Raw genomic sequence first — 25,850 nt, 5'->3', positions numbered from 1 at the left:
GTGATTGGTAATTGTTAATTTGATGGTAATTACTCTACTTGTAAAGTTGACATTCATACTGGCTAATCCTCCCTGCCCCTAGTCACGGACAATGAAACAGTGAGTGGCTGGTGAATTAGATCAGATTCAAACTAAGCCATTCCTTGATGCTATTCTTCACTACTGTTCCTTAGGGTATCTAAATGTGTTATTTATAAACATTTTTGGGGGCTCCTGCCTGCAAACTTCGGTAGGTGTTGGTCTTCCCCACCTCTACAACTGAGCCAAGGACTTGTTCTGAAAGGTGAGTAATAAGGGAACAAGGTTTCTATTTTCTGTGTTTGTAATTACCAGATTTTCACCTCTGTTTATATATTATTCTGATGTAAAAGAACCTCATAGTTATATAAAATTAGACCTTTTGTAAATAAATATAATTTATTAGAAAAAATGGTATCTTTTACTAAATTGGATTTGTGTCAGTTTTTTCCTTTAAGCACCACTCAGGCAGCAAGCTCTATGCTATGAGAGTTGCTGGAGGCCCACGTTATGTTTTCTCAGTGTAATTCCTCTTTTTCTTGATAAAAAGACTTAAAAAAAAAAAAACCCCATCACTTATTTCACGTACATGTTTGTTTCTTCAGATTTTTCTTGGGCATAGATGGGCTATTAGTTTAAAAAGAAGTTGAAAACAGATCCTTTTGATGAAATCTGATAAATTCATCTTTGGAGACATTTCTGATAAAAATTAGGAAATATATTAGGGTTAAGAAGAGTTATCAAACATTAAAATAGGTATGTGTGGCTGGGCACAATGGTTTGTGCCTGTAATCCCAACACTTGGGGAGGATGAGGCAGGCAGATCACTTGAGCTCAGGAGTTTGAGACCAGCCTGGGCAACACGGCAAAACCCTATTTCTAGAAAAATTAGCCAGGTGTGGTTGTGCATGTCTACAGTCCCAGCTACTCGGGAGGCTGAAGTGGGAGGATGGCTTGAGCCCAAGAGGCAGAGGTTGCCCTGAGCCGAGATTGTACCACTGCATTCCATCCTAGGTGATAGAGCCAGACCTTGTCTAACAAACAAAATGTGGATTCTGGAGTGAGTATAAGAAATGTATCTATTTATTTTCCAGTGTAAAATCACCTCATTCTACAGAGAAGATTCCAGTATGTTGAACCAAAGCAGAGTCAGTGATGGGTATCAAGCCCCATTCTATTGAGAGCAGAGTTGAGTCAGGATGGCCACTGGGCACTGCAGTGAATTTCAGTGTTAGATGATGGGGAGTGGGGAACGTGAGTATTTAATTCAAAGTCATTGGTAAATACCTTTTAAAAGAAAGATGAATGTTACTCTATCTGCCTCATTTGAACTTAACTGCTGTAGTTGAGTTTGAAAACATTCTGAATTTGTGGAATATTAAAAGATTTTTCTTTTACCATTAGGCACCAGTCTGATGGTAAAACAAAGTAGAGATCCTTACTGATCCCAAGACTTTTTCTCTCATAAAATAAAGCTTCTAACACATTGTATAACTGGTTTAGTGGAAAGTGCACTGAATTGCGAACAAAAGACCTAAGGCTTTATTATAGGCATTTATTAGATTGCACCCTGGGCAAGTCAGTTTGCTGAGTCAGTTTCCCAATGTGCACAACAGTGTTAAATACCTCACAGGCTTCTTGTGAGGAATAAAGATTATTGCCTTTAATCTGTAAGCAGTTGTGTGTGACAAATGCAAAGTACACTGTGGTAGTTGTGACAATAATTATATAAATTATAATTCCTTAAATGACTATAATTTATATGCCTCTAAATTTAAGCCACTTGAAAGGTATTCCAAAATTTAAAATTTTTCTTGTTTCCATAAAAAGAACATATGAAATGTTACACATAAACTTTTGATGACTGGGAGTTTTATTACAACTGTTTGTGCAATGGGGGCCAAACTGCTTTTGTACCTTGCCAACCGGTATGGTTATTGGGTGCAGGGTTAACTATGCAGTTAGTTAATATATAGCCTATTATCTTTATTTGTACAACATCCTAATTGAAACATTTGGTGGGGCTGCTGGGGGCGTTGTGGCATTTCACTAAACAAAGGTGCTGTTTACCTAGAAGGTATATGTTTATAAATGCAATTTTGGAGATGTAGTCTCACTTCCAAGATCCATTGTCTATGTTTTATATAGCAAGTGGTCAAGAGTTCACATAGGGAGGAATCCTTCCTGACGTTTACCAAGTATATTTGGATTCTGAGTTCAAATAGCAAGATATATTTGTTTCTAGAAGGTAAGTCTACATAATATTGCTAAAACCCCCTAAATTGTACCATTGAAAGATTACAACATATTACAGAATAGTAGTGTAAATAGTTTATTATTTGCTCATATGCCATGAAAAGACCAGAAAAGTAACATGAATTGCTTTTATAAAACATTCTAATATTGCTAAGAAGCAGGCCCATTAATAGACAAACAGAAAAGAACATGCCAACGTTGTCTATTTGTAGATTAATAAATAGGCAATTAATATATATATATGTCAGCATTGAACTTTGGAAAACAGCTGCTTTGTAGTGGAAGTCCAACTTGGTCAAATTGCTATTTTTAATCAAAGTGAATGTTGAGTCCACAGAAAGACAAAATCTTGGCATGTTCTTTTTAAAGTACACATTTATGGGAATGTGCCCGCAGGTGGCAGTTTAATCTTTCTGTAAATAGGTACACTAAAGTGAAATGTGGTAGGTAACTTGTTCCCTAAACTGTCCTTATAGTTAAATATATATATTAAAAAAACTATAAGTTAAAATAACATTCAGATTGTATAGCATAGGCTGATGCATTTTAAAACAATATTTACAGTATTACCCAGAGGCTTAGGTGGGAATTAAAGAGAAGTGTAAAAACCATAAAAAACTGCACCGATTTTATAGCAAAATATCTGTACATTTAAAAAGATCGTATAACTACACATCCAAGGAAAAGGGACCTTCACCAAGGGGTTCACATAAGCACAACATAAAATAGGAACTTCAGCGGTTAAATACTATACAATAAACTTTACAATTAATATATTGATGTACCAAGAAGATAAGCCAGAAGCAGAATGTATATTATGAAAAGTACAAATTTAGCTTCAGTCCAGTTTTTGACTTTGGAATGGATCAAGTGCCCTGCCAGAGAGGAAGGAAAAATAACAGTGGCTTAGTGGGCCATCTAGTCCCATTACGTATTATTTAAGCTTAATACCATGTTAATACTTTTCAGCAACTTAAACTGCAATTCTCCATAAGTAGTCTGGGAAATGCATGAAAAAGTTAGCCTCGATACACGATGCCAAGTGTATCTTCTTGAATTTACAAAAAATAAGAAAAAATTGCGATTGTCAGAGGAGAATAAGGCCAGGTTCCTAACACTACTCTGCTAGCAGATGTAACCTTGAATGCTTGTTGATAGAGCTAGTAAACTTCCTTGCAAGGCACCAGTTTCTGTTCTCAGAATTAATAATGGTCCTCAGAAATGCTAATGCTGATTACTGAGATGTTAATTTTAATGCTAATAAATACACTTGCATTATTTAAAAAGCTGCCTCTAGCTGAAGAACACAGTACTGCAAATAAGTCTTATACACTATATCCCCACATTCATACCAGTGAATGCCTCTCACAGAGCATCGTTCTCTAGCACAGAAGTAGTAGAATGTGAAACTGGAAACAAAGGATTGAGTGACCTTTGTGCCACTGCAATTGCATCCTGTTTGCACTTTGCCAGGGCCTGGTTATAGACAAAAGGAGTTTCATCATGTGACTTTCCTTCTTCCAAATTGCAAGTAAAATACAAAGTTGATGGATATGGCTAAAACAAAATTCCTTCAAAGACATCTCAGCAAAGGACCCACAGCAGATGCATTGATGTTATTTACAACATCAGGAAACCAGGTGGGCCATGATGGGACAATCACAATGGCAGGTAATGAGTTTAATAAGAACTTTACATTTTGGTTAAAAATAACATACTGGTGTAAAAAGATACCTAATCAAATCAAATCCTATTGCTTTGATTAATCTGAACAGGTACTTCCATTTTTAGGCACTTGTTAACAAGGGTTGAAAGGAGAGCTCATTTTAAAATTCTTTTGTGTTTGCTAAATCTGAGCCCTTAGGAATATTTTTTTGTGTGTTCAAGGCTGCAGTTAAATGGTAGCACATAAAGTTCATGTGGGCAGTTTCATTCACGCACACCCTGTATTCATGCAGGCCAGTCTCAGGTTCACATTGTTATTTCGGCACCATTAACAGAACGCAAGTTCTGATCATCAAAGCGCCGCCTGACGCTTCTCCTCACCGCATCGGCTCGTCTGTATGGTTGGTTTCTAAGATCTGTAAAGGGGAGAGTGCCAGTGAGAGAATAGCAACCTTTAATAGCATGTGTCTAAGCAAGACAAAGGCCAGCTGGCAGCCAATCAAAGCAGCTTGTGTAGAAAAGTCAGCTAATGGGCCCTTCAAACTCACTGAGCATTGAATCAAAGACATAAAACATTTGCCTTCAATATTTACAATCAAACAAAACAGGATGTAATACTGGTAGGATTCTAGGACTTTGAGAGAAAAATATATAGATTATGTCTGTCACTGGCCAGAGTCTAGCTGAAGTCGTCTTATTTTGAAATGTTTCTTAAATTAGAAGCAGCTGTAGCTTAATTTTTTTGTTTTGTTTTTATTCTGGAAGCCTGAATGAATAAATAGTAACTGCAATAAATTTTAAACTGCAAAATTAATAAAGCAGACTGTCCTGTCCCATCTTTTCCTCGCAGTTTTAACAAGAACCTAAAGACCTTCAGTTTGCAGATAAGGGCTCTGTTATTTTCATTCCATTAAGCTAGCTGAGTTTATTATTTTGTAAATTTTAAACAAAATGATGTTCAATTAACCATTAAATCTAAACCAAAATAATAATCTATTCCCTGGCATCCTTTTCTGCCACCTATTTTTTTTTAAGAAATGGGGTCTTGTTATGTTGTCCAGGCCAGACTTGAACCAGTCTCAAGCGATTCTCCCACCTCAGCCTCCTGAGAAGTGGGGACTACCGAGCTCTACCACCCAATATTTTTTATGTTACGTCAGCAAGAAGTAGTTGTGTGGGCCCTCCTGCATAAGAAAATCCTTGTTAAATGAATGAGTCAATCACTGCATACCAGTCCAAATAGGCATTGCTCTGTCAGGATGAAGTGGGAGGAGCAGAGGAATTTTATACAAGAACTCAGTATGAAGGCATGCTTTCTTGAGTAAGTCAGGTAGCTAGCCAGCAGGCTAGGCTATGCAGCCTCCCTTTGATGAAGTCAGGGCATAGTGAAAAAAGTAAAGCAGGCTTTATACTTTTCCTGTTTAATTAGTATTTACTTCCCTTTCATTAACTTAGTATTGTTGACTTCTGCTAGAATACATGCTATCTTTAGAAAGGGAAATACAAACAAATAACAGAATTAAACCAAATTGAATCTTTTGTATCCCTTTATCTGCTCAGCAAGTTGAAAATGGAGCTGATGGACCACATTTGACCCACAGAATGTTTGCTCCACTGTGCCCCCCCACCCCCCACACATGTACAGTTTCCTGATGTTTAAATTGGTAATTAACATAAAGACCAGGGTTTCTGGCTTCTTTTGAAAAACTGGAAGATCTGGCAAAACCGGGCCCCAGTTCCTACACAGCAAAAAGAAGCTGGAGCTAAGATCTGTGCTCTAGGTTCAGCACAGTTCCTACCAGGCCTGTTACCTTCCTGGCTCCTTGACTCATTGGAATTTGTGTGACCCTGCCCTACTCTTTTCTGGGGGGGGGGGGGGGGGTGGGGGTTGTGAGGGGAGGACAGTCTCTGTCACTGAGGCTGGAGTGTAGTGGTGGATCTCTGCTCACTGCAGCATCCACCTCCTGGGCTCAAGGGATCCACACATCTCAGCCTCCCAGGTAGCTGGGCTACAGGCATTTGCCACCATGCCTGGCTAACTTTGGTTTGTTTTTTTTTTTTTTTTGTAGAGACGGGGATTTTGCTTCATTGCCCAGGGTGATCTTGAACTCAACAGATTTGCCCGCCTCGGCCTCGCAGAGTGCTGGGATTACAGATTACAGGTGTGAGCCACTATGCCCAGCCTCTACTCTTAAATTTAAGGAAAAAATAGTTTTGCATACCCCAATCCTCTCAAGCCTCTGCTTCCTAGCCCACACTGGTAATGGAAGGCCAGAATTACACTTTTGCCTCATATGCAGCTTTGTGGTTCTTCATCCTCTGAGCAATTAGTTCTAAAGATCTTAATCCTTCAAAGGCTGTAATGTTACCTGGCCAGGACCTGCTTTCAGTCGCTTCAGATCAAAATGGGGTTAACTGAGTAACTCAAAGGCCAAGACGGGGTAAGGGAAGGACAGCCCAACACTCAAAGCAAATACAATCATCAGCAAATACCCTTGCCCAAGCCATCACACTTGAGAACTTAAAAGCAGGCCGAGAAAGAGTCCAACAGAGAGGCTCAATCCCTGCATCATTGGAATGTGAGGTACAAAAACTCCCTGGTCAGATTCTCACCAGTATTACCCTCAGCCATAGATTGAAAACCATTGATCTGCATACAGAGAGAGGAGGAAGCTAAGTAAAAAGTGATGCTTGCCAGCTCTGTGTATCCTCCACCACCGGTGTGCTAGAAGAAATCCTTACCCTCGAGTGAACATTTGGAAATTTAGTGATATTATTCTTCTTTAAGGCTAAACAGAAAAAAACAAAAACACAAAATGATGGTTAAGAAAAAATGGGATGAAAATGGAAAGCAACTCAACTTAGTGCTCAACATTCCCAGGCATGTTAGCCAACAGAGGAAGAGAATGAGAAAGCCATTACTACAAGAAATGTTAGATCAAATAAGGGAAGGATGAGTGCATCTTCCCACCCAGCTCTCTGACCACCCAGTTCCAAGCTGCTTTGAAGATTGGCTCCAGAAAGATATAGTCCAACAGCAAAACTGATAGCAAACATCAGCCAAGCAGATGACAGTTTTCTAGCCTGTTAATAAGCACTGGTGGGTAAGTACACTGCAGAGCAGGCAATGACAATCTATGTCCTTTGATATCAGAGATAGAAGAACATACATAAGTGCAATTCATAGAATAGTTATGCCACAAAATAAACACATACCCAATTCCATGTCAATCTCAGCACAGGAGTCAATGGCTACGTCCAATTAGAGTATGTGCTTCCCTTGTCTCTTTTCTAATCAACTAGACACTGGAGAGAAGTTCGTTTCTTATTAGGCATCAGAAACTGTGCCCAGGAAGTTACTTTGAAAAGTTTGATCCTTTTTTCCCCCCCAATTTAAAAACAGTGGCATTTTCCAATGATATTTGCTGTTAGTATTTCTGGTGCCATCATCCTGACCAAAGAAGCAGGTCAAGATATGATCTGATCACAGAAGAAATAGCCTGGGTTTGACATGGAACAGAGCTACCAGTGAAGATGCGTGAATGAGATAAGACAGTGGGAGGACCTAAGCCTTTGTATTCATGTCCTGCCTCACAGCTTTGCTCCAACATGGAATTACTGATAGTTGAACATGGGCATGACATTCAGAAGGAATAGAGGTGGCCTACTAAAGTAGGGTGTCATAAAGCTATGGATTGCCTGTATCTACATATACAAGCTAGGTTAAAAGGGCTCCCTGTGTTAAGCTCATATTACGAGTTCCATCATGCTATGGACGTATAAGAGAGTTAAGAAAGGCCTGATTTGCAGCTGTGCATAGTTCACAGTTCCTTCTGCAAGTCATTTTGCACTTTAGAGCACTTCGCATTCCTGAGCACTTTCATATGGCAGGTGATTATGCTATCAAAGCATATTAACTGGGTATAGGATAAAAGGGCTAGGTTAATATCTGTAAACCTACTTAGAACAGTATGTTTTGTTTTGTTTTTGTTTTTGTTTTTCTGAGACAGGGTCTCACTCTGTTGCCGAGGCTAGAGTGCATTGGTGGGATCTCCACTCCCTGCAACCTCCACCTCCTGGGCTCAAGCAATGCTCCCACCTCAGCCTCCCGGGTAGCTGGGACTACAAGTGTGCACCACCATGCCCAGCTGATTTTTGTATTTTTTGTAAAGATGGGGCTTCCCTATGTTACCCAGGCTGGTCTCAAACTCCTGGGCTCAAGTGATCCTTTTGCCTCAGCCTCTCAAAGTACTGGAATTACAGGCGTGTGCCACTGCATCCAACCTGAACACAGTAAGTTCTTAATACATGTTAGGTATAGCAGTTATTGTTATTAATGGATATGTTGAAGGACATTAGCTCAAAAATCTTATAAGCAATCTACTTGGTACCAATCCTGATTCTCAAAGAAGTGCTCTTAATATTTTTGCTCTATTTTTCTGAAAATTTCTGTGAACAATTCTATGAATTCAGCTGTCAAACACACCCAGACTGTTACAGCAATGTGAATACATACATGTATTGAAAGTGGCCAGTGAGTGAGCAATAATAATTGAAATGCAAAACCATGCAGCATGAGAACAACACAAAATATAACATGATGGAGATGGCAATTCCATGCTAGCATGTTGGTGGGCCCTGACAGACACACAGAGGGGGACATAAGACATCAAAAAACCTGTAGCAACCTTTTAAGAGCATCAGGTGAGAAAGAGTAATAGTTTAGTAATGGTATTCCTCAGTGAGAACAGGTTCGCAGAAAAACCGAGAGCCACGCTTGGCGGTGCGAGCAGTAAAGGGCACAGTCTTCAGCACTGCATTGAAAATGACAGCCAAACAACACAAACAGAAGAGAATAAAAAGCCAAGATCTATTGCATTAGTACATGGTTAGTGCATTGTTAATCATACCTGGGGATGGGGGTGGGGGACATGGGCAGGAAAGGGGGAAGGCAATATATACTCAAGTTAGTTCATAAAGGTACAAAGGAATTTATCTGGGGCTTTGGGGTGGGTCAGAAAATGAAAAATACTCCAAGGAGGATAAAAACTGCCCTATAAACAGATACTCATTCCCCTCTTTTAGTAGATTAATGACTTAGATCAAGCAAATAGAAAATGTACATTCATTTTATAAAGCCAGGTGTAATTGGGATGGAGGACAAACTAATTAAAAAGGAACTCCAAGTTCTTTGGTTTTTGTTTTGTTTTGTTTTGTTTTGTTTTGAGACAGAGTCTCCCTCTGTTGCCCAGGCTGGAGTGCAGTGGCATGATCTCAGCTCACTGCAACTTCCACCTCCCAGGTTCAAGCAATTCTCCTGTCTCGGCCTCCCAAGTAGCTGGGATTAGAGACACCAGCCACCATGCCTGGCTAAGATTTTTGTATTTTTAGTAGAGATGGGGATTCACCATGTGGCCAGGCTGGTTTTGAAGTCCTGATCTCAAGTGATCCACCTGCCTCACCCTCCCAAAGTGCTTAGGATTACAGGCATGGGCCACCTCGCCCGGCCAGGAACTCCAAGTTCTTAATGAGCAAGGCTGGATGCTTCCCTAACTACAAGTTCATTTTATGACACTGAGACCAAAAAGTGCTTACCTAGGAAGGAGCTCTGCTCCTGGTCTTGCTCAGGGTGGAGTTTCTCCCCCAGCATGGAGGAGGCAAGGAGAGTGCTACAATGAAGGTTTTATCTGGGGGGCATCTATAAGCCACTGCACTATGTACACTGAGATACCAATAGGCACACCTGTGCAGAGTGTGTGTGCCATGTGTAGAGAATGGCATTTTCATCAGCCACTTACTATCTAAGACCTACACTGCTTTAATCTGGAAGGGAATTCATTATTGACTTCCTTTTTAATCTATCTAATCTACCTAATCACCTAACCTATGTATTTAAGTTCCCTGGGTTTGAGCTGTTGAGAAAAAAATTTGTGGTTTTGACCATTTAGGATCCCAATGTACAATGTTCACTAAGCTATAACAAGAAATAAGACAGGCTGGGCATGGTGGCTCACGCCTGTAATCCCAGCACTTTGGGTGGCCGAGGCGGGCAGATCACGAGGTCAGGAGATCGAGACCATCCTGGCTAACACGGTGAAACCCCATCTCTACTACAAATACAAAAAATTATCCGGGCGTGGTGGCGGGCGCCTGTAGTCCCAGCTACTTGGGAGGCTGAGGCAGAAGAATGGTGTGAACCCAGGAGGCAAAGCTTGCAGTGAGCTGAGATAGCGCCACTGCACTCCAGCCTGGGCGACAGAATGAGACTCCATAAAAAAAAAAAAAAAAAGAAATGAGACATCAAGAGTCTAGGAATTCTATTTTTAAAAATCAGGACAGTTGGGGAAATGTGAACTAATGACTAGATATTTGATATTAAGGGATTCTTAGATGTGATAATGGTGTAAAGTATGTTTTTGTTTTTATTTTTTAAGAGTCCTTATCTTTTGAAGATACATACTGAAATATTTCCAAGTGAAATTCTACGTCTTGGTTGTCAAGGGTTGGGTATGGGGGTAGGTAGAGTGTACATGTAACAAGATTGGCCATGAGTTTGTAATTGTTGAAATGGATGAGGGATACATGGGACCTCATCATACTATTTTCAGTACATCTGCATATTATTGGACTGTCCCATTATAAAAAGCTATAAGCATCTGGAAGCTTATAAGCAACATTCATGTGCAACAGACATGAAGGAAAAGTCACTTGCTGCCTCTCCTACTAGTGCCCAAGTTATTACTCTGATCTGTAAAAGGAAGTACAGAAATTTGGGAGAATTGGTTCGAGGAGATAGCATTATGCTAATTTAATCAGACAAGAACCAGGCTGGGTTAACACAATTCTTGGCTGATAAAACCAGTTCCCAACCCTGGGCTGGAAGCCTGTTGGCTCACCCAAATTAAAGTACCTACTGACTTCAGTTACTTTGAATGAGTAAAGAGGCTCTTAAAGAGCATCCATGGACTGTGATTAGTACATTGCTGAATGGGTCTTGTCCACAGTGTTTATTAATCAGGCAGATGGCTAGGTGTGGCCACGAGGAAAAAAAAAAAATGGAGCATGATGACATATCAATAACAATGGAAATCCTTTAAATGAAGGAGCTCTGCTGAAACTTACAGGGTTCCAATGCAGAGTACTGGGGCAGTATACATGCTGCTGTAAATGGACTTCAAAGCCTCTCTGCATCACTCTGGGTGTGAATAAAGTCAACTAATGAACTTGACAACCCTGGACAAAAGAAGCTGCAAAATCTGCATGCATCCCAGTCTAGGTGAGGCCAGTGGGATCTCCATGGGCCACAGTGAAGAAATATCTTTTACCTGTGATAATATCTTCAATGGCACCATCTTTTCCCTCATATACATGTCTGTTATCTTTAACTTGTCGTCTTCTTAATTCTGCAATTAACTCTTGCTGCTGCCTCTTTGATTTATGAGAAGGAGACTGAGAAGAAAGAAGGGCAGAGATTAGTGAGGCCAGCACCCATTAGGAGTTTGTGAAAATCCATAATGTGCCTGAGCATTATGTTACTAATAAGCAGCTTCGGCCAAAAACACACACACATCCCACATTCTGCTCAAATGCAGAAAACTCAAGCTTCTGGGAAGGAAACAAAAACTTTCACTGACGAACACACAAAACTTCACCTGGCAGCAACAAGAAGGCTGGAGTCTACGGCAACAAGAGGCAACTGGTAATGACCATAGATGTCTTAAACTGTGTTGCCAGGGATCACAATGAAGAAAACTTTGGACTGCCAGCCTTTATGCTCTTTACCTACTAACGAGGTTGCCCTCCATGAAATGTTCCCTCCATTCCTGCTAACAAGTCCCTCCAGCTATCAAGGCCAGCACCAATGGGCATCTGCATAAAGCCTTCTCTGGATGCTAAGCCCTCTGGTCACTGGGTCATCTGGTGTGGCCTCTCTGTATATCCAACTAAGTTCCAGATGTCTATATGCTTGGATATGCTACACAAACATGCTCTTAGCCTCATTCCAGTGGTTGCAGAACAAAGTAATCAATGAGCATATTTCCATTTGCCAAATGTCCAGGCACCAGAAGGAAGTGGTCAGGATCCTGGGCACACCTGGCTTGCTGGTCCTTCATATGGCTTGCTCTGAAGAGCCCTCTCAGCCTCTCCTCACGGACCTGTCTCATGAGTGCGGCACTTCTTACCTTTGGATCCTGCTGCTCCATCAGAGCTTCTTGCTCTAGGAGTTTTTCCATGAGAGCTTGTTCCTGCTTTTTCCTCAGCTCATTTTCCTCTTCTGCTTGCTGGGTAAATCAAAAGAACCAGAAAGATCATGTTAATGGAAATGAGAGCAGCCAAGATTTTTTAAAGTCATTCTTCAAGCATCCTTAGTGAGTTGAGAATTACAATAAATGGAAGGTTGAGAAGATCTACACTTTATGCCTGTATTTAGCTCTGCTTCTGGGCTTCGCTATCTGTCACATCTCTTTAAAAGCTGGGAGCTGAGATTCAACTCATCCAGAAGTCCTTTCCTGATGATCGCTCCCTGTTTGAACTTTCTCTTAGTCTCTGTCCCACACACTGGTGGGCACCTACCATCCTGGCAGCTGTGCTCAGTGATTTTGTTTTCCTTTCAGTCTGCCTACCTAGAGCTCCTCTGATAGCAGGATCTAAGATTCTTCTGCCTTCTGCCTATTGTTAGGGGAAAACCCTCATTTCTTTTCGGGGCCTCACCAGAATGACACTCTTGGACTCTCCCATGCCTCACTCCTTCCCAAGGAAGGCGGTGTGACTAGCCTGATGAATCTAGAAGAAAGTGAATAGGCTCACCTCAGCTCAGCCCTCTTGGACACTCTTTCTTTTGAAGCCGGCCTCCCCGAAGAGACCTCTAGTTGTCAAGCTGTGAACTGATGGATAGGTCATCTACCTAATTTGCAGCTGAAGCAGAAGGTCACAGACACCACATCCTCCAGCCCAGCTGTTATCAGTAATAAAGTTTACATTTGGGTCTCCATTGCTTTTGTTTTCATTTTGGTCTATATGAGAGGGATGATGTCCTAAAACCCCAACCTCTGCCTACAAAGTCCCTAGGTGAGTGCCAGGCTAGGAGGCTATTCATCACGTATAGGGCAAGAAAAACATCCTGGCAGTCACATCACTGCCTGGCACATGCTTCACTGAATCAGCTGTGAAAATCACAGGGAGGAACAGTAAGGTGGAAGGAGCACGCTGATGGACAGGCTGGGACCTCCAACACAGCCCAGACCACCAAGGGCAGCTTCTTTTTTCCTCTGCTCCACGCATATCCCTGCTGATGCCTCAGGCTTTGAGACAAACCCCAGCCACTTCTCAACCTGTCTTGGCCGATTTTAAAATATATTTTCTCTTTTGACCTTAGACTTACGTGTTTTTATGTGAAAAAAATGGCACAGCACATGACAAGGGCCATCGCAGACTATCTCTACAGCACATAAACACAGCCAGCCAGTGGGCTTGGGCTACCAAGCACTGCAGACGGCAGCAGTTGGTGGCCCACAGCCTTCTCATCACGAGCAAATCCTCAGAGTCTGGCACACGGAGTTAGTGCTGTGTTTCTGTTCACCCTGACTGCCACAGACGTTCCTTCTACCAGCAGCTTATAGCTCTACTGCTACATTAAGCCATGCTGAGGGAAGATGGGCTAAGAATATTTTGACTTTTTGAGTTTTAGTAAAAGGCCCAATAATGATTTTCCAGAGCCTTCAGCCCCTAGTGGTGTTAGGGAAGTGTCCCCCTATTTCCAACAGGACTTCTCAAAAGTGTGGAGAACCCTGCCACATCCCTCCTCCCCTCTGCAGTAAACATTCCTCCTACCTCCACCAATGTTATCAGTGCTACATGCAGACAAGCCTGGAGGATATAGATTGAGGTGTTTCCAAGGTCAGCTGAAATCTTCTAACAGCCTTCTTGTAATTTCTCAAATGGACAAATCCTTCTGATACATGTCTCTTTGCATCATAGGCTTTTTCAAGACCACAGCCCTGGATTATGTCCAAGAGGGCCTCCCATTTAAAGGAAGGGCCACTTACTGATCCACACAAAGAAACAGAGAGTGCCCATCCTTAAAAGCACCATCCTTCAGTCCATACTAGAGAAATGCTGGTCTAAGAGGTCCTAAGCCCTGTGCTATGACTTACACAAGCAGGCTCTCCTTAACTTCAGCTGTATCATGCACCTTCACCACAGCCCACAGCTCACTTCTACCCATCAAAGAATTCCACAAGAGGCCTGGATTTTCAAGTCCTTCACCTTGCCCGCCTAGGTGAACAGTCAATGGGGCAGCAATGTCTTTGAGCATCTCCCTTGCCCCAAGGGGGCTGCCAAGAGCTTTGTTTTCTGGCTGAGGCAGAGGACTGGCTAGGTGGAGAAAGGGACCATAATGTCCCTCAGCCTCCACAGAGCTAGGGACTGCTATCTCGTGAATGCCACCCAGATCTGCTGTCCATAGGAACTGGGAGGCCTCTGCAGAGAGCTGGGACTCAGACACATCTCAAGGAGGGCAATTGCTTGAGAAATAAGGGCAAGGAGGGCCTTAACATATACCTTATATGCTTTCACAAACCGGACAAAGACAGGAAAGAAGACAGAGGGTGGTGTTGTCTTGGGGTTTTCTCCAAAATACTTCACAACATCATCAAAGGCATCCTGTGAAGAAGCAAATTTTTCTTGAGTTTCATTAGTTAGGCATTTGAACTGGATACTCTGGGGGGAACGCTGACGCAAAGCAGCAGCCACGAGACAGAGGCTCCCATGGCCTTGCGTTGCTGCACCTCCCTTACCTCCCAAGATTGCCTAGCGCCTCCGTGTTTCCTCCAAATGCCTCAGCAGAGGCAATCCGAGGAATGCAATAGTGGGGCACAGGAATTCATCTGCAGGACCTCCTGCCACTTCTACACACAGGCATACATGCATGCATGCACACGCACACACCCCACATACAAAACAAGGAAACCTTTCTTACAAGAGTTTCCAAAGGCCGTGGCAGAACCCCTTAAAACCAACAAGGTCAAAAGGGATCTTAGTCACTCTGACCCTAAATTCCACTTCCTTGCTTCAACACTCCCTATGACAGCCTCACACAGGGGACACTCAGTCTCTGCCTGAACTCTTCCATGATACAAGACTGCCCCAAACCAGAGGCCCTTCCACTGAATCTGCTTTCTGAGTCCCCATCCCCCAACTTTGCCTCTGCCTCTTCTGATAGCATACTGTTCATTCTGTTTTGCAGGCCTGCCTATCTATCAGCAACCCCCAGTATAGTGTAAGATTTTCAAGGACAAGATCTACAGAAACCCAATACACAGGAAACACTGCTTTGCCGAGCACAGGCCTGACGCATGTGGGCTGAACTGAATACAGCACCCACACTGGAGTGAGTATTGAAGTGAAAGGGGAGGGGGAGGGGACAGGGTAAAGAGCCCCAGATTAGAAAAGGACAATGAGGACGGGGCCCTTCCAAGAATAACCCTGGGAATGGTCCCCCCGTAATAAATAATAGTTACACAAGAAAGCTACCCTCCACAAACAGAGGGAAATGGAACATTTCTCCCCAAATACAGCGCCTGCACCACAGGCAGCTTTAATGGATGCAGCCTCTTCACAGGTTTCAGGGGCACCGATACTTGCCTGTGCGATCTTGGCATCATCCTGCAGCTTCTTCAGCTTCCCCTCATTGTTGAGGATGAACTCCTTCAGCAGCGTGTTATGGTCATGCATGGTGTACTCTCTCTTGGTCAAGTCCATTCCCCTCTGGAGCTCCTTGACATCCAGCAAAACATTCTCAAGGGAGACTAAAGCAGAGAAAGAACATCCCAGTGAAACTCAATGGGGAAGTCACAACCACAGCAAGTCTGGCTGCTGGGCCAAGTTCTCAGGAGATTCTTAGGCTTACTCAAGGGCCCTAAACCTAGCTTCCAGCTTTTGGCACAGAGATCTTTTAATGCAAAGAAGCATTATAAGCACTACATTACATTCTTTGCATGCACTAGTTCATTTGCATCATTAGCTCATTTTGTCAATGAGCAAAAGCAGCATAAAGAGGTTCTGTGGCCTGCCCTTGGTCACACTGCTAGTAGGTGGCAGAGGAGTTCAGGTAACAAATGTGGACTCTAAATCCCACACTTGCACAAAACTATTCCATTTCTCTTACAAGAATAGCCTATGGGTGGGCCCGTAGGCTCAGAGGTCCTTATCTGCAGCAAGCCTAAGGTTTTGTGTGTTCTAGAGACAAGGTTTCACAATGTCATCCAGGCTGGAGTGCAGTGGTTCCATCATAGCTCACTGCACCTTCAAACTCCTGCCTTGACTTTCCAAAGTGTTGGGATTACGGACATGAGCCACTGTCTAGCCTATTATCTTTTAGCCTCTGCCTAACATTTTCAACTCTTTTTGCATTTCTCTGACTCTCCAGCAGGGGGCAGCCTTTTGTCTGTTGACCATAGGTTGTATTGATTACTAGGACCCAAAGCAGCCTTGCACAGCTAACAACCCCTCCCTATTCAGCAAGGTTTAGTGTGAACCTTTCTGTCTGCAGTGTGGCCCCTCCCGGGGCAGGCACTCCCCCACAGCCTCCTGAGCAGCTTCTTTAGGACGTCGGGTACCAGCTCTGGGCCCCCTTGCCTGACTCAACTCTGCACGTGGACAAATTATTGGTGCAAAAGTAACTGCAGTATTTGCTGAAATCTGCTGTTTGATATTGGAATACATTCTTAAATCAATGTGGTTATGTTATACATCATTTTAATGCACACTTCTCACTTTTTTTGCTAATGACCTATTAACTTGCTGTTTGTATTTATTTTAGACTATGGAAATGACGTTAGACAAAAAGCAAATTCAAGCAATTTTCTTATTTGAGTTCAAAACGGGTTGTAAAGCAGTGAAGACAACTCGCAACATCAACAATGCATTTGGCAATGCATTTGGTGGTTCAAGAAGTTTTGCAAAGGACACGAGAGCCTTGAAGATGAAGAGCTTAGTGGCCGGCCATCAGAAGTTGACAATGGCCAACTGAGAGCAATCATCGAAGCTGATCCTCTTGGAACCACACAAGAAGCTGCTGAAGAACTCAACATCAACCATTCTACAGTCTTTTAAAGCAAATTTGAAAGGTGAAAAAGCTTGGTAAGTGGGTGCCTTATAAGCTGAGAGAAAACTTTTTAAAAAATCGTTGCTTTCAAGTGTCATCTTCTCCTCTTCTACACAACAACGAACCATTTCTCAATCAGATTATGACATGCAACAAAAAATGGATTTTATATGAGAATCAGCAATGACCAGCTCAGTGGTTGGACCAAGAAGAAGCTCCAAAGCACTTCCCAAAGCCAAACTTGCACCAAAAAAAAAAAAAGGTCATGGTCACCATTTGGTGGTCTGCTGCTGGTCTGTTCCACTACAGCTTTCTGAATCCCAGCGAAACCATTACATCTGAGAAGTATGCTCAGCAAATCAATGAGATGCACCCCAAACAGCAACACCTGTAGCTAGCATTGGTCAAGAGAAAGGGTCCAGTTCTCCACGACAACACCCAACTGCACATTGCACAACCAACGCTTGAAAAGTTGAACAAATTGGGCTACGAAGCTTTGCCTCATCCGCCATATTCACCTGACCTCTTGCCAACCGACTACCACTTTTTCAAGCATCTCGACAACTTTTTGCAAGGAAAATGCTTCCACAACCAGCAGGATGCGGAAAATGCTTTCCAAGAGTTGTTGAATCTAGAAGCACAGATTTTTTTCACTACAGGAATAAACAAACTTATTTCTCATTGGCAAAAATGTGTTGATCTTAATGGTTCCTATTTTGATTACTAAAGATGTATTTTGTTTGTTTGTTTTTGAGACGGAGTCTCGCTCTTTTCACCCAGGCTGGAGTGAAGTGGTACAGTCTCAGCTCACTGCAACCTCTGCCTCCCGGGTTCAAGCAATTCTCCTGCCTCAGCCTCCCAAGTAGCTGGGAGTACAGGCATGTGCCACCATGCCCAGCTAATTTTTGTATTTTTAGTAGAGACAGGGTTTCACTATGTTGGCCACGCTGGTCTCAAACTCCTGACCTCAAGTGATCCGCCCGCCTCAGCCTCCCAAAGTGCTAGGATTACATGAGCTACCGCACCCGGCCATAATAAAGATATGTTTGAGCCTAGTTATAATGATTGATAATTCACGGTCCAAAATCACAATTGCTTTTGCGCCAACCTACTAAAACAGTGCAGTAGGTTTTTCCCTCAGTAGACTCACACTGTCTTATCATCCTTGATTCTCTAATACTTATGATAGTGCCAAGTACATGGAGGGCACTCAAAGGTGTTCACTGGATAAATGAAGGAGTGAGTGAACACATGAGTGAAGGCATACAGAATCTGTGTTGGGCAACCTGGGCACCAGAGAGCAAACAGAAAGAACAGTTCTGCCAGGGAGCAACCCAGTCTCCCATTTTCCCCACCGATGTTTTTCAAATGACACCATTTGGACCAAACAAAATGAATTAGTACCCATTGGTCAGGTAGAAATTATAATAGCTTTTTAACATTTTTCTTAATTAGAATTGTGAGGTGTAATAACTAATTTAGGCAAAGGGAAACTTAAAAGGAGGAAAATCATTTGGTCAGAACAGAAATTCTGCCTACTGTCTAAGTGAGCCCCGAACTCGCTCTAGGTCTATCCAGCCTGCGTCATATAGTTCTTCATAGTCAGAGAGTCATCTCCATCTGCCTCTCAGTCTCCACCACAGCTTCTGCAGCATTTATCCCCGTAACAGTGCATCATCTCATTCATTCATTTGTTCACTTGTTCATTGATTTATTTCCAACATCCAATTTTCAGGGGCTGAGAGAAATAGAAAGATAAATAAAACCTGATATACCCTTAAGAAGTGCACAGATTGGCCAGGCATGATAACTCACACCTGTACTCCCGGCACTTTAGGAGGCTGAGGCGAGAGGATCACTTGAGCCCAGGAATTCAAGACCAGCCTAGGCAACACAGGGAGACCCCATCTCTACAAAAATTTTAAAAATTAGCTGGGCATAGTGGTATGTGCCTGTGGTCCAAGCTCCTCAGGAGGCTGAGGTGGGAGGATCGTTTCAGCCTGGGAGGTCAGGACTGCAGTGAGCTGTGATCATGTCACTGCACTGTAGCATGGGCCACAGAGCAAGACCCTGTCTAAAAAAAAAAAAAAAAGAAGCACACAGATTGCAGTGGACATGCAAATTGTTGTAATACAGTATGAGAAATCTTGTACAAGAGGGTAGACCAGAGTGTTCTTTAGTGAGAACACAGAAGCAGCAGCCATTTACCATGGCTGAGTTAGAGAAAGCCTCACCCTCCAAAATTCCAGATGCCTGAGGTACTCCACAGGAATCTGAATTTATAATAAACACTGGCTGCTTACGGTTCGATATCACAATTTGAGAATCACAGCCTATAAATGACTGTAAGGTCAATCTGCATATCATTCCTTTTGCTAATCGAATATGCTTTTGAGGGAACATGGTACATTGGATAATACACTTCATGAGAAGTAAGACCAGGTTTCTAGTCCTGTTTCTATCACTTTCTACTCATGTGACTTTGGGCAAGACATTTAACCTCGAAAAATCTCAATTTTCTCACCTATAATAATGGAGATAATATTACCGTGTACATCCCAGCTATCTTAGAGTCACAGATGATTTAAATGAGAAAATTTATACCTGTCCTAGCAAAGTAGCAACCAAGAAGTGCTAATAATTTAACTAGTGTCCAGGCAAAGGCAAAATGTTTACAACTACCACACTTGAGCAAGTAGAATGGCACAAAATCAAATTAAAAGTGTTTGTTGGGTGATGATTCTCAGATTCTCATTCTCACATTTCATACGATAGCAGCAGAATAAAAAGGGCAGTGAATAAAAGAGGGAAGGGATATGACGCTCAGTGGCCTGTGTCTTACAGAAAGGACACAGAGATCACCTTTACACCCATGTGCTCTTCTGCTCTCAGGGGTGGACAACACCACGGCCGATGTGTTCCAGCTCAGTGTGTCTGACTTCTTAGCCTTGGCTTTTTAAATGGGTTCTGAAAAGTGTTTAAGCAGGGAATGGCTCCACCACAATTAAAGGCATTAAATACCCAAGACGAACGGTAATAGCTGAAATCAAGTACCTGCAGCAGCTTTTTCCACATAATGAAGCTCATTATAAAACAGGGACACTTGGTGATATTTTTCTTTCACCACATTGGATATATAGTGCAACAGTGTTTGCTTTCTGTCTGTTGACTTTGTATCTAAGAGCTGAAAACAAAAGGGAACATGGGTTAGGTACAAGAGTAAAGGGTAACAACAGACCTACCCCTCAGGTGACGATTTCCCACCCAGAGTCATTAACTGAGTAACAGTCGCCCAACAGGCTGGAGCATTCCCAGAGGAGGGTCAGGATTCCATTTGTTCCTTAGTGAACCAGTCCATTGATGCTTAACTGGCTCAAGGACTTTCCAGCCAGGGCACATGCTTAACTATAGGGATGACTCTAAGCACCTAAGAATGATTCGCAGCTTTCCTCTACAGTAGTTCCTATTTACCCACAGGTTTACTTCCCATGGTTTCAGGAAACCCACAGGTTTCAGGTATCCAAAAATACTAAGCAGAAAATTCCAGAAATAAACAATTCATCAGATTTGAATTGCGCACCACTCTGAGCAGCATGATAAAACCTCGCACGTGCCATTCCCATCCACCCTAGACCGAGAATCACCCCTTTGTCAAGTGGATCCACGCTGTAATCACTACCTGCCATTAATCACTTAGTAGCCATCTGGGTTATCAGTTAACTGCCGCCTATTGCAGTGTTTGTGTTCAAGTAACGTGTTTTATTTAACTGCTCTATTTTTTTTTTTTTTTTTTTGAGATGGAGTCTCGCTCTGTCGCCCAGGGTGGAGTGCAGTGGCACAGTCTTGGCTCACTACAAACTCCACCTCCCGGGTTCAAGCGATTCTCCTGCCTCAGCCTCCCGAGTAGCTGGGATTACAGGTGCCCGTGACCCAAAAATTAGCCCAGCTAATTTTCCTATTTTTAGTAGAGACAGGGTTTCACCATGTTGGCCAGGCTGCTCTCAAACTCCTGACCTCAGGTGATCCGCCCGCCTCAGCCTCCCAAAGTGCTGGGATTACAGGTGTGAGCCACCAGGCCTGGCCTATTTTATTTTTTAGTTATTGTGAATCTCTCACTGTGCCTAATTTATAAATTCAACTTTATAACAGATATGCATCTCTAGAAAAAAAACAGTGTATATATAGGATTCAGTACTATCTGAGGTTTCAGGCATCCACTGGGGGTCTTGGATCACAGCCCCCATGGATAAGGGGGACACTGATTACTGGACTTACATGAAATCTCCCAGCCTTGCATCTGCTATCCCACCTTCCTTGCCTTAAAAGCAGGACGGCTCTAATTTTAGTGCTCTTCAAAGTAAAGAGCCGGAGGAGAAATGGGGATGTACAGCCAGCAGGTGCATGCAGGTGCCTTCTACACAGCAGGGCTCCTATGCTCCAGTTTTTACATTTAGCTTAGGCCCTCCCTTATTTCCTAGCCTGTGAAGACCTGAAACAGACATGCTTAACTGATCATGATCTGCTGGAGGCCAGAACTGTGACTGACTAGACACTCCTTATTAAATAACTAGCTCCCTGGTCTGGGGACTCAACCCACTGCCCAGCCTTCTCATGTGACAATCACGTTAGGCCTGCACAGTCTGGAGGGAGTCCATGGAGGATTTTCTCTAGTCTTGTTCACATTAGTTAGGTGACTCTGAAAATTAGAGCACCCTGCATGCAACAACAACAACAAAAATTTAAGAAAATATAGAAAAGTACTTACAAAAAGCAGTTTGAAAAAATTCCCTGATTCCATCCAACCTCTGCTAATATTTTAACCTATTTCCATTCAGTCTTTCTCCCCACATAGTTTACTTAGCTGAGATTCAACTGTACATGCAAAGCATACCCTGCTTTCTTTTCTAAACACAAATCTTTCTTGGGACACTCTTCATCAGTATGTTAACGGTGGAAGAATAATAGTTCACTGTATTAACTAGTGTTACAGCACATTTAATCATTCCCACAGTTAGACCTTTAGATTGTTAATTTGCAACTATAAATAAAATACAGGATTCAAAATTCAGACACTTGAGAAAAAATTCCTAGAAATGGAAATACTGAGTCAAAGGGTATGAGTAATTATAGGTTCTATGTGCTCTCTGTCAAATGGTGTTCCAGAAAATTAGTACCAGTTGATCCTCCCATAGCAGAAAATATTCATCAAAACATCCTCCACCACCCTAACTTCATCTCTGCCAGCCATCTGTCCTTCAAACAGCTCTCAAATTTCTTTTAGTCCACTCACCAGATCTAAACTCTGAAGTTTAAATCCATAAACTGCTCCTCTTTTACTGCTATTCATGTAGTTTCCAAGGGCTAAGATGATCTGCAAAAGAAGGTGAAAACAGAAGCCCATCAGTACAGCACATCAGGCACTGAACGCAGCTGAAGTGGTCCTTCATACCTACAAGAAAAACTGCACTTGCCTCCAGAATTTTCTTGAGTTTTTGGGACGACTTTATAGAGACAGATGCTGCTATAATCGCATGTAGTTGCTAGATTCCAATCAAAGAAAGAAAAAGGGGGGAAAAAAGACATGTTAAAAATGGGAAACTAATTGGCAAGTAAATATTAACACAGAAGAAAACAGGCCTGCATTTAGAGCATACAGTCTTCATGGTGAGAGTCTACTTTTTCTAAGTATAACAAATTTAATTGTCTTGCTAGGTCTCAGGTAATATTGTTACATGCACGATCTTTACTGAAACTGTTCACAATAGCAAGTAACATAGGAACTTGCTTATCACAAAATCTGTAACCAATCTATAATCACTAAGACTCAGAGTTAAGAGTCCACAGCTTCTTCTGGTAGAACTCAATTTCCTGCCCACCACCTCTAATCATGTCATACAATTAATATTTTTAAATCAATGGAGGAGGCATCAAAAATGAAAAAAAAGGGAGGGGAATATAACACCCTCCAGAAGTTCTCAGAACATGTTTTCAACAGACATACTACTATAAGCAGAAACCAACAAATTTATCTAGAAACAGAATTTGGAAAGAACTGACTACTATGATCAGTAACAAAGTCTATTTAGAAACAGAATTGGGAGAGAACTGAAGTTTATGATATTCATAAATCTCCACCAGATTAACACAAGGGAATGAGAGATGGTTGGCTATTATGTCTATATCACCACAGTTTATTATAACAAACTTCCAAGAAAGAAAACTCTTATGGTAAATATAAAGCTTTCAGCAAAAGCTTGTTAAGTCTGCTCACTAAAGATGAGGCAACATTTTTAGAAATGAAAGTCTTATTTTCAGTCTTGCCAACACTGCCAGAAGACTAGTATCTTCAGAGAGGAACCAAGTTTGAGAAAAGAACCAAGTTTCTTTGTCCCCTGCCCTTTTGAAATCTAGAGAACATCTGTAGACACAAAAAATGGCATTCTTTCGGAAGAATGGCAATATGGAATATGAACATTCCCCATTTTTCAAATTTACTTTGCATACATAATGTGGAAAAGATGGTTGAAATAAAAATGCAATTTAGAAAGTTCTGGGAAGGAGTCTTTAGAACCATCACACTGAGTACGATTCTGGGAGAGACTTTAAAAAATAATGATTCCACATTTCTTTGGACCCCCTCCCCTGCCAGAGTCAGTCCACTCACAGGAGTCAGCATCTGAATGCTTTCAGCAAAGTTCCCAATGAAGGCCATGATGGTCATCTTCTGCATGAGCCTCTCGATTTTACTAAACTGCATCATGAACCGATCTTCATCTGACAAGTTTTCCAGAGGCTTCCTTTCCCGCTCGTAGAGCCGAAGCACTTTCACTTCATTCTCAGTTGGCAGGAACCGCATCAAACATTCCACAAAGTCTACAGGCAGTGTCTTCAAGTCAAATCTAAAGACAGATGTGGAGAGATTAGCATTAGAGAGAAAAACCTCCTACCCCCTTTTCAAGTTCATCCATCTTTTCAGGTTCATCCATCCATCATCCATCTGGTACAGCTCATCAAATACCAAATCAACGAGTCTAAGATTTCTCCAGCTGTCCTGTGAAGTCCCACCCTGGTGCTGGTTCTTGACTATGCCTCAGGTAACTTAACTGGTTCTTCCTGAAAACGTGGACCTTGTCACAACTGCCATCCTCAGTTTTTAGGGTACTGGCATAGCTCTAAGCCTCTGGAATCAGGACTAAATGAAAATAGGAAGAGGTAGAACCAAGGCCAAAGCATCTGATGGTTTCGTGGTTCAAGCACATAGTTGACAGGCATTGTGAAGTACAGCTAATTCAGGAGATTAACACTGTACACATTATTACAGAATATCTGGTGAATTATGTAAAATGTTTCAATTAAACCAATAGTCTGGTAGTATTTTTTCTTCTTTGGAAAAAAAATGCATCCAAATGCCTGTATTATTGAATGTCTTAGGTTAAGTGCATACATTCTGTGAAGTTCTTTTTGGATATATGCTTAATTTGAACAAATGAAGTATTTGTTACAATCTCTATTCTCTATTATTCTCTGGACAATCTTTGTTCAGCTAAATAACAGAATTACATTTAATCATCAAGACAAACAAGATAAAGATTTAAAGCCAGGCTGCACTTCAGGATTCAATGACAGAAATCAGAACAGACTGTAGGAGGCACTGGACTACCAGATTATGACCCTGGTTGAGGACACAAAATTGGAACAAAGGATTTCTTAGGGTCATTTACACCTCGAAGCCTCTAACCAAAATGTATAAGATAATCAATTTATAAATAATTAGTTCCTAAAACATTTAATAATGTCTTCATCACATTTGAAAGTCACTATGGCCACAAGAAGAATAGAAGGATTCTTCTAATAGAGGAGTAAAACCAATGCCTTCTATGCAGTTCAAGAGTAAAAAATGAACTTTGCTTAAAATGTCCTGAAAGTACTAAAAGCAAAACAATTCACATTCCTGTTGTTACGAATTAAAATATGCATCTGTATCATATTTGCATCTGGCATTGAACTGTATCATTCCACAAATGCCATCAAATTTGTATTTAACAAATCTGGATAAAATCCAGATACTCCAGAGAAAACTGACATTTTCTACCTTTTCTTAACATCTGCCACGCTCAGCTCAACTTTCCTTTTATGTAAGCATTGCTGGAGGCCTGCATAAGAGAGTAGACCCAGATAATAAATGATGTCACAATCCAGATGTTATTCTTCTAAAACAATTAGTTACTTGTTCTAATACAACACTCCCCAGGGTGATTTCTGGTCCACCTCTTTCGTGTTGGCATCATATTCAACTTTGAAGTAGCACACACAGAGTTCAGATCTCTCAAGTGTGGATATCAAAAATTGCTCCAGCTTTTATCTTAGGTCTTGTCTCACTATTGAAATATTTGTCATCTACTAATTCATAACTTTCTCATTTTCATTTTATCATAAACTAACTAGAATATAATTTTCCTGAACTTACACATGAATAGCTTTACATATTTCATCAGCAGTCTTTCCAGCTTTCCTTAAAGTTATGGCAAGATTTTTGGCCCTGTTTGCTTCTAGTAATGTCACTTTGTTTGATCCCTTCTGTGGTATCTTCTGTTTGCTTGAAGAAAGATCAATGGCAGGACCTTGGGCTTTTGTCTTGAATATTTCCTCAAATTCATCCACATTTAAATCCTAAGATAGAGAGGAATGACCATGGAAAATTGGATTATATTTAAAAATGAAGTCCGGAAGCCACCAGTTAGTTTCTTAAGCAAAAACGTTACTTTTTCTATTAAGTACTTGTCTTTGGCCACGGCTTGCTCTATTT

The 25,850-nt window shown here is 41.7% G+C and overlaps 1 protein-coding gene across 9 annotated transcripts in view; it reads right to left on the bottom strand.

Moving 5' to 3' along the window:
* Positions 1 to 2,334: 2,334 nt before the first annotated feature.
* FMNL2 (formin like 2) overlaps positions 2,335 to 25,850 on the bottom strand; it is a 315,524-nt gene continuing 292,008 nt past the window's right edge. For 2 of the 9 annotated variants that reach the window (XM_031008485.3, XM_031008489.3), the window contains 11 exons: positions 25,512 to 25,714; positions 23,709 to 23,943; positions 22,516 to 22,584; positions 22,335 to 22,415; positions 20,099 to 20,228; positions 15,583 to 15,746; positions 14,500 to 14,601; positions 12,123 to 12,221; positions 11,265 to 11,388; positions 6,635 to 6,728; positions 2,335 to 4,355 (listed from right to left, as the gene is read on the bottom strand). In XM_031008485.3, coding sequence (XP_030864345.1) covers position 4,355; positions 6,635 to 6,728; positions 11,265 to 11,388; positions 12,123 to 12,221; positions 14,500 to 14,601; positions 15,583 to 15,746; positions 20,099 to 20,228; positions 22,335 to 22,415; positions 22,516 to 22,584; positions 23,709 to 23,943; positions 25,512 to 25,714 — 1,302 coding nt within the window. In that variant the 3' untranslated portion in view covers positions 2,335 to 4,354. Of the gene's footprint in view, positions 4,356 to 6,634; positions 6,729 to 8,627; positions 8,754 to 11,264; positions 11,389 to 12,122; positions 12,222 to 14,499; positions 14,602 to 15,582; positions 15,747 to 20,098; positions 20,229 to 22,334; positions 22,416 to 22,515; positions 22,585 to 23,708; positions 23,944 to 25,511; positions 25,715 to 25,850 lie in introns of those variants that run through there. The other 7 variants (XM_031008488.3, XM_031008491.3, XM_031008487.3 and 4 more) reach the window with 4 other exon arrangements.

The sequence above is a fragment of the Gorilla gorilla genome, chromosome 11 (genome assembly GCF_029281585.2).
Source record: "Gorilla gorilla gorilla isolate KB3781 chromosome 11, NHGRI_mGorGor1-v2.1_pri, whole genome shotgun sequence".
NCBI lineage: Eukaryota > Metazoa > Chordata > Mammalia > Primates > Hominidae > Gorilla > Gorilla gorilla.
Note: the sequence above shows the minus strand (reverse complement) of the source record. Positions and strands in the feature narration are given on the sequence as shown.